Source organism: Rhincodon typus, chromosome 20 (genome assembly GCF_021869965.1).
Source record: "Rhincodon typus isolate 14 chromosome 20, sRhiTyp1.1, whole genome shotgun sequence".
Lineage (NCBI taxonomy): Eukaryota > Metazoa > Chordata > Chondrichthyes > Orectolobiformes > Rhincodontidae > Rhincodon > Rhincodon typus.
The window spans coordinates 45,908,268-45,920,376 of record NC_063351.1 but is presented as its reverse complement, the minus strand read 5'-3'; the positions used below and the strand labels follow the sequence as shown (position 1 = coordinate 45,920,376).

The 12,109-nt window shown below is 41.3% G+C and overlaps 1 protein-coding gene across 1 annotated transcript in view; it reads right to left on the bottom strand.

Moving 5' to 3' along the window:
- Positions 1-12,109, bottom strand: part of got1 (glutamic-oxaloacetic transaminase 1, soluble) — a 54,775-nt gene that overhangs the window by 20,771 nt on the left and 21,895 nt on the right. Inside the window, exon 6 of the mRNA XM_020522822.2 lies at positions 10,415-10,565. Coding sequence (XP_020378411.1) covers positions 10,415-10,565 — 151 coding nt within the window. The remainder of the gene's footprint in view (positions 1-10,414; positions 10,566-12,109) is intronic.

The following is a 12,109-nucleotide window of genomic DNA, read 5'->3' as shown; positions in this document are numbered from 1 at the left end:
CTGTGGGTTGATCCACGATGTCATTAGGGAGGGAATTCCAGGATTTTGACTAAGTGACTGTGGAGGAACAGCAATGTATTTCCAAGTCAGGATGGTGAGTGGCTTGGAGGGGACCTTGAAGGTTCCCATATATCTGCTGCCCTTGTTCTTCTAGATGGAAGTGGTCATGGGTTTGGATGGTGTTGTCTGAGGATCTTTGATGATTTTCTGCAGTGCCATCCTGTAGGCAGCATACACTGCTGCTACTACTAAGCGTCAGTGTTGGAGGGAATGGATGCTTCTGGATGTCGTGCCAATCAAGCGGGCTGCTTTGACCTGGATGGTGTCAAACTTCTTGAGTGTTGTTGGAGCTGCACTCATCCAAGAAAATGGGATGTGTTCAATCACACTCTTGACTTGTGCCTTGTAGACGGCGGGACAGGTTTTGATGTGTCCAGATGTGAGTTACTGATTGCAGTACTCCTAGGCTCTGACCTGATCTTGTAGCCCCTGTGTTTATGTTGTAAGTCCAGTTGAGTTTCTGATTAATGATAATCCCCAGAATGTTGATAGTGGGGGATTCAATGATGGTAACACCAATGAATGTCATGGGGCGGGTGTGGTTAGATTGTCTCTTATTGGTGATGGTCATAGCCTGGCATTTCTGTGGCGCAAATGTCACTTGCCACTTGTCAGCCCAACCTGGATATTGTCCAGATCTTGTTGCATGTGGACATGGACTGCTTCAGTATCTGAGGAGTCACGAATGGTGCTGAACACTGTGCCATCATCAGCGAACATCCCCACTTCTGACATTATAATGGAGGGAAGGCCATTGATGAAGCAGCTGAAGATGGTTGGGCCTAGGACACTACCCCGAGGAACTCCTGCAGAGATGTTCTGGAGCTGAGATGACTGACCTCCAAAAACCTCGACCACCTTCCTAGGTGTCAGGTTTGACTCCAACCACCTGAGAAATTGCCCCGATACCCACTGATTCCAGTTTTGCTAGGACTCCTTGAATCCACACTCCGTTAAATGCGGCCTTGATGTCATGGGCTGTCACTTTCACCTCACATCTGGAATTCAGCTCTTTAGTCCATGTTTGAACCAGGGCTGTAATGAGGTTAGGAGCTGAGTGGCCCTGGCAGAATCCAAACTGAGTTTCAGTGAGCAGGTTGTTACTGAGCAAGTGCTGCTTGATAACACTGTTGATGACACCTTCCATCACTTTACTGATGATCAAGAGTAAACTGATGGGGTGTTAAGTGGCTGGGTTGGATTCGTCCTGCATTTTATGTAAACGGTCTATTATATGATAGAGTCATAGAGCTGTACAGCACAGAAACAGACCTTTCGGTCCAACTCGTACATGCTGACCAGATATCCTAAATTAACCAAGTCCCATTTGCCAGCATGTGGCCCACATTCCTCTAAACCCTTGCTATTCATGTACCGATCCAGATACTCTTTAAATGCTGTAATTGTACCAGCCTCCACCACTTCCTCTGGCAGCTCATTCCATACACACATCACACTCTGCATGAAGAAGTTGCCCCTTAGGTCCCATCTATATCTTTCCCCTCTCACCTTAAACCTATGCCCTCTAGTTTTGGACTCTCCTACCTGGGAAAAAGACCTTGGCTATTCATGCTCCTCATGATTTTATAAATCTCTATCTTTTATAACATATTCTAACATCTTTCCAGTGACCGATATTGAGTTTTTCTCAGTTAAATTTTATCTCCTTCTCTTTTTAAATATGGTAAATGGTCCCATCTGACCTCAACATCCAGTCTCAACGCTGAAAGTCACTCATTTTAGGCCCGTGCTCTAAAACAGGGTCTAAAATATAAATCAATCCAATGAAGCAAATAAAAATCTAAACTACTATATCCTGACAATCTAAATAAAGTTGAGAATATTTTGCCACTCTAAACAGTCTCACTCAGGTGTGGTTAATTTCCCATTAGCGAGTGCAAAATTTCACTATAAACTATGCTGGAAATTTAGCAGAATCCAGCAACATACAAACCGTCCTTATCATGAGAGATTAAATCCCCCAACTGATCCAATTCTGTCTGGTCACAGCAATTAGTCTGCTCCCTTATACTTAAGGAAGAGAATATGCTTACATTGTAAAACAGCCCTCAAGATTATCCAACTCATTGGGAACACCACTTCTAGTGTTTAAAAATTGAAATCTTATACTTCAAGTTGTTTTGTTGGGTTCACTCAGAATGTGATGGATTTTTTTTTTTACGGATTCAAAAATTGTTAAGCTGCAGCCAAAATTCCTACTGAACTAGGTCTCATCAAGTACACAGAGCAGCTTTGGAAAGACAAGCAGATGTAAAATCACACTGATTGTTCAAAAGGAAAGAATAAAAGAACAAGAACAGCTGGACCTATTGAGTGTGCACACTCATTTTCTGAGGCATACAGTGCAATTCAAGTGGATATTTTGATTGTCATAGATGTTGCTATTAAAATACCACTGTTGATGAAAAGACTTACAAGATGGCTTGACCAATATCCGACCCTTAACCAATGTACCAAAAATAAACTTAACTGGTCACTTGATTTCATGTGGGATCCCATTTCTCATGAAATTGCTACCACATTTTCTCTCAATGACCAACCAGAAGGTGATGAAAATATTCCCTTTCAGAGCGCATGAAATGCCCTGACAAGTATAAACTCACCTGCCACATACATTTAAAGCATTCAAAGTTTTTGAGAAGATTTGTAGTTTGGGTTGTGGATGAGGTTGTAGACTTGCTCGCTGAGCCTTGTTGTGGTCTGTCGCAGAAGTAACAGCCAGACACACTAGTCACCCTACCGTACATCAGAGACATATCAGAGATGACCACAAGACTACTCAGATCCCTAGGTATCAGGGTAGCCCACAAACCCATAACTACCCAATGACAGCTACTGACAAACATAAAGGATCCCATACCCACAACCAATAAAATTAACATAATATGCAAAATACCATGCAAGGACTGTGGAAAAACATTACATAGGCCAAACTGGAACAAAATTGACAATAAAGGATATACAAACACCAACTAGCCACCAAGAGACATGACCAATTCTCACTGGTCTCAATACACACGGACAAAGGAGGACACGAATTTGACTGGGACAACACATCCATAACAGCACAAGTCAAACAGAGACATGCCAGGGGATTCCTGGAGGCCTGGCATTTCAACCAGAACTCCATCAACAAACACACTGAACTGGACCCGATCTACAAACCACTGAAAAACAAAGCCGGAAGTAATGCCAAACACCCCAGCAACCCAAGGCATATAAATAACAAGCAGGACAAAACACCAACGCTTCACCGAAGGCGCACTGATGATGTTACCTAGCAGGGTGATGAAGCATCTGCAAACAAACACACCTGCTCGGTGAGCAAGTCTACAACCTCACTAAAAGCATTCCTTTTTCATACAATCCAATGGATTGTTCCAACTGTTCAACACAGCAATGAACTATGCACACCAAGAATATTATGCAACAAATTCCTGGCCTATCTGGAGACAGTTAATCTAAGATTAGGGCACAGAGAGCCAACTCACTCTTGTTAAGAAGCCAGACTGGAACTGGGGTCATTCAGTCTTCATTAACAAACAGAATATTATTAGGGGTTCAGTTGCAATGTTATGTGACCAGAGTTATCCAAAACACAACTGGCCAAATTCTAAACTGCATCATCTTTTTCATCTGTTTTAATAACCTATGGTGGCTTCTGGTTAAGCAATCACCCAATTTTTAAAATGCTCGTCTTTATTTTCAAATTTGTTCATAACCATACCTTTGCTCAATTCTATAACCTTCTCCTGCCCCACAATTCTCCCAGATGCACATCATCAAAGTTGAGCCTCTTGGGCAATACAGCTTTTAATTGCTCTACCATGAATGGCTCTGCTTCAATCTTCCAAGGTTAGAAATACTGGAATTCACTCACTAAGGTTATAAGGTTTGGCAGCATCTGTGGGAAGAAAGCAGTGTTAACGTTTTGAGAGTCACCAGATTTAGAACTATAGCTCTTTCTTCCTACAAATACTGCCAGCCCTGCTGAGTTTTGACAGCAATTTCTGTTTTTGTTTAAGATCGCCAGCATCCGCAGTTCTTTGTTTTATTATATTGTTGAATTTTATAAAGTGCTTTCCATGTAACAATTGGTTGGCTGATGCCCAACCCCATTTCAGGAATTATTTTCTTGAGCACAGTGATTATCAAATAAGACCAAACTGGCCCCTACGCATGAGAAGAAGCAACCTGGGATGCAAGCTGGTTGTGACAGGCCCAGTTGATGTGCATGCCACGGAGACAGTGGTGGAGGCTGGGGCTGATGAAGCACAGCTTCCCCTCCGCAGTATTTTTTAAAAATTCATTCATTCATGGGATGCGAGCTTCACTGACTGGCCAGCATTCATTGCCCGTCTCTTTTGAGAAGGTGGTAGTGAGCTGCCTTTTCATACTACTGCAGTCCACATGCTGTTGGTAGACCCACAATGCTGTTAAGGAGGGAATTCCAGAGTTTTGACCCAGCAACAGTGAAGGGACCGGTGGTATATTTCCAAGTCAGGATTGTGAGTGGCTTGGAGGATAACTTGCAGGTGGTGGTGTTCCCATGTATCTGCTCCCCTTGTCCTTCTATATGGAAGTGGTCATGGGTTTGAAAGGTGCTTTCTGAGGGCTTTTGGTGAATTTCTGCAATGCATCTTGTAGACAGTACACACTGCAGCCACTGAGCATTGCTGGTGGAAGGAGTGGATGCGGTGCCAATCAACTGGGCTGCTTTGTCCTGGATGGTGTCAAGCTTCTTCAGTGTTGTTAGAGCTGCACCCATGTGGGGAGTATTCCATTACAATCCTGACTTGTATCTTGTTGATGATGGACAGGCTTTGGGGAGTCAGGAAGCGAGCTACTCACTGCAGTATTCTTAGTCTCTGACCTGATCTTGTAGCCAATGTGTTTATGTGACCAGTCCAGTTGAGCTTCTGGTCAATGGTAATCCCAAGGATGTTGATAGTGGGAGATTCAGTGATGGTAACATCATTGAATGTCAAGGAGTGTTGGTTAGATTCTCTCATTGGTGATAGTCATTGCCTGGCATTTGTGTGGCACGGATATTACTTGCCATTTGTCATCCCAAGCCTGGGTGTTGTCCAGATCTTGTTGCATTTAAACATGGACTGTTTCAGTATCTGAGGAGTTGCGAATGATACTGAACATTGTGCAATATTCGGCAAACATCCCCACCTCTGACCTTATGAGGGAGTGAAAGTCATTGATGAAGCAGCTGAAGATGGTTGAGCCTAGGACACTACCCTGAGGAACTCCTGCAGAGATGTCCTGGAGCTAAGATGACTGAACTCCAATAACCACGACCCTCTTCCTTTGTGCCAAGTATGACTTCAACCAGCAAGTATGTCTCCTGATACCCACTGATTCCAGTTTTGCTAGAGATCCTTGATGCTACACTCAGTCGAATGCAGCCTTGACGTCAAAGGCTGTCACTCTCACCTTACCTCTGGAATTCAGGTCTTTTGCCAATGTTTGAACAAAGGCTGTAATAAGGTCAGCAATTGAGTGGCCCTGGTGGAGCCCAAACTGGGCATCACTGAGCAGGTTGCAAATTAGATCTCCTCATTCCACTGCTGGACTAAGGCCAACATCCAGGGTGCAGGGACAAAGGCCAGCCCTGGGGGCCAGACAACATCTTAACACATGGGGGCTTGGAAATGAAATATAATGCTGTTACTCTTTGTCATTTTCAGATGATGTCACTTCCTCTTTGTGCACCAATAGGTGGTGTTTGTCCAGATCTCAGCTTTCAAGTTAAAGGTTAGAAATTGTCATTTGCGAAAGTGGATTCTAGTCCAAAATATCAAAGCAGACCTTTTAAATGTACAGAATTTAGTGTTACACATTGAAGAATTTATTTTCAATCCTGCGCTCGTGCACTTCTAAGTAAACGTATTCTGTAAACTGGTAATTTTTAAAATTAATATCACCTTTTGAAACTGTGATTGTCTACGCTTATTAAACTTCACTTTCAAAAAGTCTTTTCAATGCAGAGGGAGAAGGTCCGAGTAAAGCTATTCAATGGTAGTTTTTCTCTATTCATTTTCAGTGACACCCATTTCCAGCTTTCAAATTATATATTAAAAAAGTCAGTGATTTTAAAGCCGGGCTACTCGCAGACAGAGGACTGGACATCTTAATTCAAAGTACTTATTTTTCCTGCTAAACTGCAACAGATTGGGCTGATATATATGTCAATGACTACTTTAAGAGTTAATAAAACCAACACGTGAGCTCTAGTATGCTGCCCATGGAAAATACAATGATTATTCAAATTAATTTTAGCAGAAAATTGAAGCCTAACCCAACTAGCAACTTAAATTGCATTTTGGATAAAATTTCCCAGTTGGTCCCAAAGTAGAAACGAGGTGCATAAATCTCAGTACCTGTTATCGTGGCAAAGTAAAATGCTGCTTAAAACTAATAGCTAATAAAGTTGCCATAGTCACAGAAGCCCATAGGGCTGCTCTCTCAATAGAGAAAAGATAACTAGTGGTGAGTTTAACCTGAGGGTCACCATGGCTCAGGCAAAGGCTGTGGTTGAGAAAGCAGGAATTCCATGCTGACCTCCGGAACTGAACCTGCACTGCTGGCATCACTCTACATTGCAAACTAGTAGCCTTGCCAACTAAGATAACCGAATGGCGTGCACCCTGATACACAATTACAGAATCTGTTTGGAAAATAAATTTTCCAGCATATTTTCAAACAAAACACACCAGTTGCTTATTCAGGACCCAATGGAACAAAATGAAAACACAAGTTTTTTTTTCTGAGCATCATATGCCCCTGAGCAAAAGCTTTCATCTATTTTAGGAAAGAAACAGGTGTAAATTATTACCCATCTATACTGCAACATCCTTTGCACTTGCACTCAGTGCCTGCCACCTTCTGGCCTTTTAACAGTACAGCGTAGACAAGGTGTTGAAGGAGATCCTTCATAGAATCTCAGTGCACAAGACAGCCTTGTGACCCATTATGACTGTCACAGATTCAATCAATCTCATTCCATTGTTCTCTCTCCTCATGTTCCTGCAATTTTATATTTTCTTCAAATTATTTATCCATCTCTGCTTTTCAAGTCACTATTGAACTCCCTATCTCTTCACAATTGGGGACATCTCTGTTAAATTTCCCCGGAATCTTTTCTGTTCTTAAATGAGGACAGTCCAAGTTTCACCAGCCTCTTCAACAAAGAGAGACCTAGGGGTGCAGATACACAGTTCCTTGAAAGTGTCATCACAGGTAGACAGGGTGGTGGAGAAGGTGTTTAGCATGCTTGTCTTCATCGGTCACAGCAATGAGTACAGGAATTGGGACATCGTGTTACAGCTGTACAAGATATTGGTAAGGCCACACTTGGTGGACTTTGTACAATTCTGATCACCCTGCTAATGGAAAGGATGTTATTAAACTGAAAAGCGTGCAAAGAAGATTTACAAGGATGTTACCCGAGACTGGGAGTTTTAAGTTATAAGGAAAGGCTGGATAGACTGGGTTTTTATTTCTTGGAGCATAGGATGCTGAGGGATGACCTTATAGAGGTTTGTAAGGTCATGAGGGGCATAGTTAAGGTGAGAAGTCAAGGTCTTTTCCCCAGGGTAGAGGAGTCCAAAACTAGAGAGCATAAGTTTATGGTTGGAGGGGTAAGATTTAAGAGACCCAAGGGGTAACTTTTACATACAGACGGATATGAATGTATGGAACAAGCTGCCAGAGAAAGTGATTGAGGCAAGTACAATTACACCATTTAGAAGATGTTTGGATAGGTACATGGATAGGAAAAGTTCAGAGGGATATGGGCTGAAGGCAGGAAAATGAGACTACTTTTAATTTAGAAACCTGATTGGCATGCACAAGTTGAACCGAAGGGCCTGTTTCTGTGTTGTATGACTCAATGACTCTAAGTGAAGTAATTTGTCTGCAATACTATTATAGCAAATGTTTAATTCTGACAAGGACAGCTGTTGCTAGAGAAAGAGGTGAGGTTGAAAAACTGCCAAAGAATTTGATGGACTTGAGCAGATATGGTCCCACCTTGTTTCCAGGAGTCCTTCAGCTTCAAATCACTTTTCTTCCTCTTGGCTTTGCCACCAGCTGTAATAGCACTTGTCCTGAACACATTTCTTCCCCACCTAACAATGCTAATATTAATGGCAGCAGTTTCAAGCAGCAGATTATTTAATTGTGTTTCAGAAGTTAAAACGCTCCCAGGCCTGACAGAAAGAGCCCTGACTCAGAACAAAAGTTCCCAGCTTGTTGGGAAAGTGTGAGGTTATGCACTATGGCAGGAAGAACAGAGGCCTAAAAAAACTGAAGCACAAAAGGATTTAGGAATCCTAATTCAGGATTCTCTTAAGGTTAGCATGCAGGTTCAGTCGGCAGTTAGGAAGACAAATATAATGTTGGCAGTTATTCCGAGAAGGCTAGAATACAAGACCAAGGATGTACTGCTGAGACTGTATAAGACTCTGATCAAACCACACGTGAAATATTGTGAGCAATTTTGGGCCCCATATCTCAGGAGGCGTATGCTGGCCTTGGAGGGGTTCAGGAGGAGGTTTACAAGAATGATCGCAGGAACAAAGAGCATGTCATATGAGGGAGGAACAGTTAGGGACTCTGGGTGAGTACTCGATGGAGTTTACAGGATGACGGGGGATTTCATCGAAACTTACGGAATACTGAAAGGCCTGCATAGTGTGGATGTGGAGAAGATGCTTCCACTAGTAGGACAGACAAGGACCTGCAGGCGCAGCTTCAGGGTAAAGGGGACTATCCTTTAGAACTGAGATAAGGAAGAACTTCTTCAGCCAGAGGGTAGTTAATCTGTGGAATTTATTGCCACAGAGGATTGTGGAGGCCAAGTCATGAGTCTATTTAAGACTGAAATAGTCAAGTTCTAGATTAGTAAAGGGATCAAAGGTTATAGGAAGAAAGCAGGAGAATGGGTTTGAGAAAAATATCAGCCATGATCAAATGGTAGAGCAGACTTGATGGGCCGCATGGTCTAAATCTGCTCCAATATCTTATGGTCTTAAAAAATATCAAGGGCAATCTTTCTGCTGTAGAATTCTTAGACATGTACAGATGACATAAATATTTGAACTATGAAATAATTTGAACCGCTTTTAAGATCTTTTCAGAAAAATTATCAGTAATTCAGTCACTGAGTCAAACAATTCTTTCCTAACACATTTCTCTTGACAGTAGCTCAAGTGTCAATTTTCTAAAAAAGCACAAGACATCAAGCGGTGGGCAGATGGCAACATCACGCTTGTAATGCATTAGTGCTTTAAGTTTATTTTTTCCTCATTCACCTGCAGGATGTGAGTATTGTTGGCTAACCCAGCATGTGTTGTCTGCCTTGAATGCCACTGAGAAGGTGACAGTGAGCTGCCTTCTTGAACTGTTGCAGAGCAGGTGGTGTAGTATTTGGAGGCTGAGCAGATACATGCATTTTCTCAAATTGAAAACAATGCAAAAACAAAGGAAGAGAAAGCAGTCATCATCCTTCCTTATACAATGTGGGAAGAGTTAGCTCCAGACAATTTGGGAGAACTGCTCATTCCTTTATCAATGGATTTGCTTTTAAAGATATTTTGTCCTGGTAGATATGGAGAGGGGATTTAAGGCACAGAAAATGGAAGATAAATAAAATATAAAGAGCAAACGTCTTTGTGAACTATGCATGGTTGACAATAACTAATGTCCTGGGGAAAAACTCATTGCAAATACAAGCATGATTTCACAAGTCTTGCAACATTCTACAAATAAAATTCTTTGAGTTACACAGAGACTTTGATCGCACCAGTTCTCCATTATTTCACCTTACTACTGAATGGTCGTTGGATGATTTAAAGCAATCTTCCCTCCTTCTAATCTCAACATGGCTTCTCCTGGAGGGTTACAAGTGACAAATACAAAAATCTGATTCTGATCATAACAGGGTGTAGCAGGAATCAACAAAGTAGCTCAGAGCACTTAAAATGGCAACAGAAATCAATGAACACGAACATTTATCAAAAGCAGGCCCAAATTTGCATCAATTGGCAACAACTACAGCTTAGTTGAGAGCCCCGTTTCCTGCTACACTTATTCAGGCTCGTCCAGAAATGGCAACCTACTTAGAGCTCTGTCACCTTTATTAGTTTTGTGCATCAGAATGTGTCCATTTATGCTTAGACCACAATTAGGTTACAGAATTCTCAAGTTGCTTGGAGGTGTATGTGATATTCATAGGTATTGTTACTACTTTGTCGCTTTGCTTCCTCTACAGCTTTTGGAGCCTTAATGTTCTAAAAATTGACAGGAAGCTATTACTTACTGTATAGTCCAAAATTCTTAGAAAAAGACTGTGCACAGAAGAGCTCGAACCCCTGGCTCACAAAGTAACGAACAGCCCAGGCATCTTTATCCAAGTCACCAGATGCAAAGCCCTGATAGGCTGCATCAAAGAATGGGAAAAGGGACCTCTTCTGCAAACAGACATGAAATATAGTCATGAGAATGCACAGAACACAGAAAGCCAAAGGAAAAAAAAAAGTGAAAGATTACTTTTAGCTCACAGTTAAAATTCAGTCTTCCATATTTTGAGCAGTTTCAGCAAATTTATCAACAGATTTAATTTGCTCTTTGTTCCTACACAGTTCTAAATAGACAACAAATGCAGATAGAGTCTGCAATAGACATCTCACCCAAAACATCATAATCGCAAATGGTGATTAAACAATGCCCAGGTGAAAGCAGTGAAAGGAAACATCAATTCACTAGTTTACCAGGTGGTGGAAGACATCATCCGAGATGCGCAGCTGTTACTAAGGGATATTGTCCACTTTCTGCCAAGAGTTATTGAATTTAGAACATCTGGCACATTATGCCATTATTTTGAAATTGATACAGGTAGTGCAGGATTCCCAAAGGTACCCAGATTTACACATCTGCTCCTGAACAGAGAAAAATATAACAGAAACTGGAATGTGAGAGTTTTCAAACAGCAAACAACCAGCATGTGTTATCATCACTCGTCTGTATCTAACCATATGAGTGAAGGAATCTTGCAGTGACAGTCCCTCATTCACTGCTACACCATAGGCTATGCTACCCTCTCAGCCACACACCAACCCATTTCATCAAGATAGCAATCTGCAAAATCAATTGATCTGACAAGAATTTCTGTATTTCCACTCAAATCTTTGCTAGAAACCCCACTAAAAGATTTGATTTTGATAAAATTGTTTGATTAGATTTGAGTGAGTTTCTAAACAATGAGAAGAGTAATAACTATTTAATAACCGATTCAAGTCTACTTTATATTGGCGGAATAGCATTTAAAAATCTAGCTAATTACAATGGAGACCTTTTGTGAAGTCTGTTTGTGATATTTCAGCTTCTACCTGAACCCCATGTATGTGTCCCAAACTTTATGTTTCTCGGAGAAAAAAAAAGATTAAAAATGATTGGAAGAACTTAGCAGGTAAGGTGCCATCCATGGATACAGAAACTAAAGTAATGTTTTGAGTCCACACGACACTTCTTCAGAACGTTCGTTAGGAGAGTCACATCGGACATGGAAGTTAACCTCTATTCCTTACTTCACAGATGCTACCTGGTAGTTACTGATGATTAAAGGATGCCACATAATGGAAGTCTCTTTCTTTAATGCACAAGGTTTTCACCATGTAACAGTAAATATAATTTCAAATGTGTCAGGCAAGGAGCGTACAACGACAATGCACTCTGCCCTACCCCTAAACAAGAACTTCAGATCCTATTCAGTTAAGAAGATAGGTCAAATACATTATTAAGCATGCTGAAAATCTTTGCTATACACTTTTGATACCAGATCAGTAACTGATATAATCCTACTGAGATTCTGAACACTGCATGATAACTCCATAAGAAATCATGTTTAAGTTGAGTCCAATTCAAATGAAACATTTCAGACTGGGTGCAAATCAAAGCTAATACAACAAAAAGCTCACAGGTATTAAGTTTTTAGAAGAATGGGACTATTTTTGAC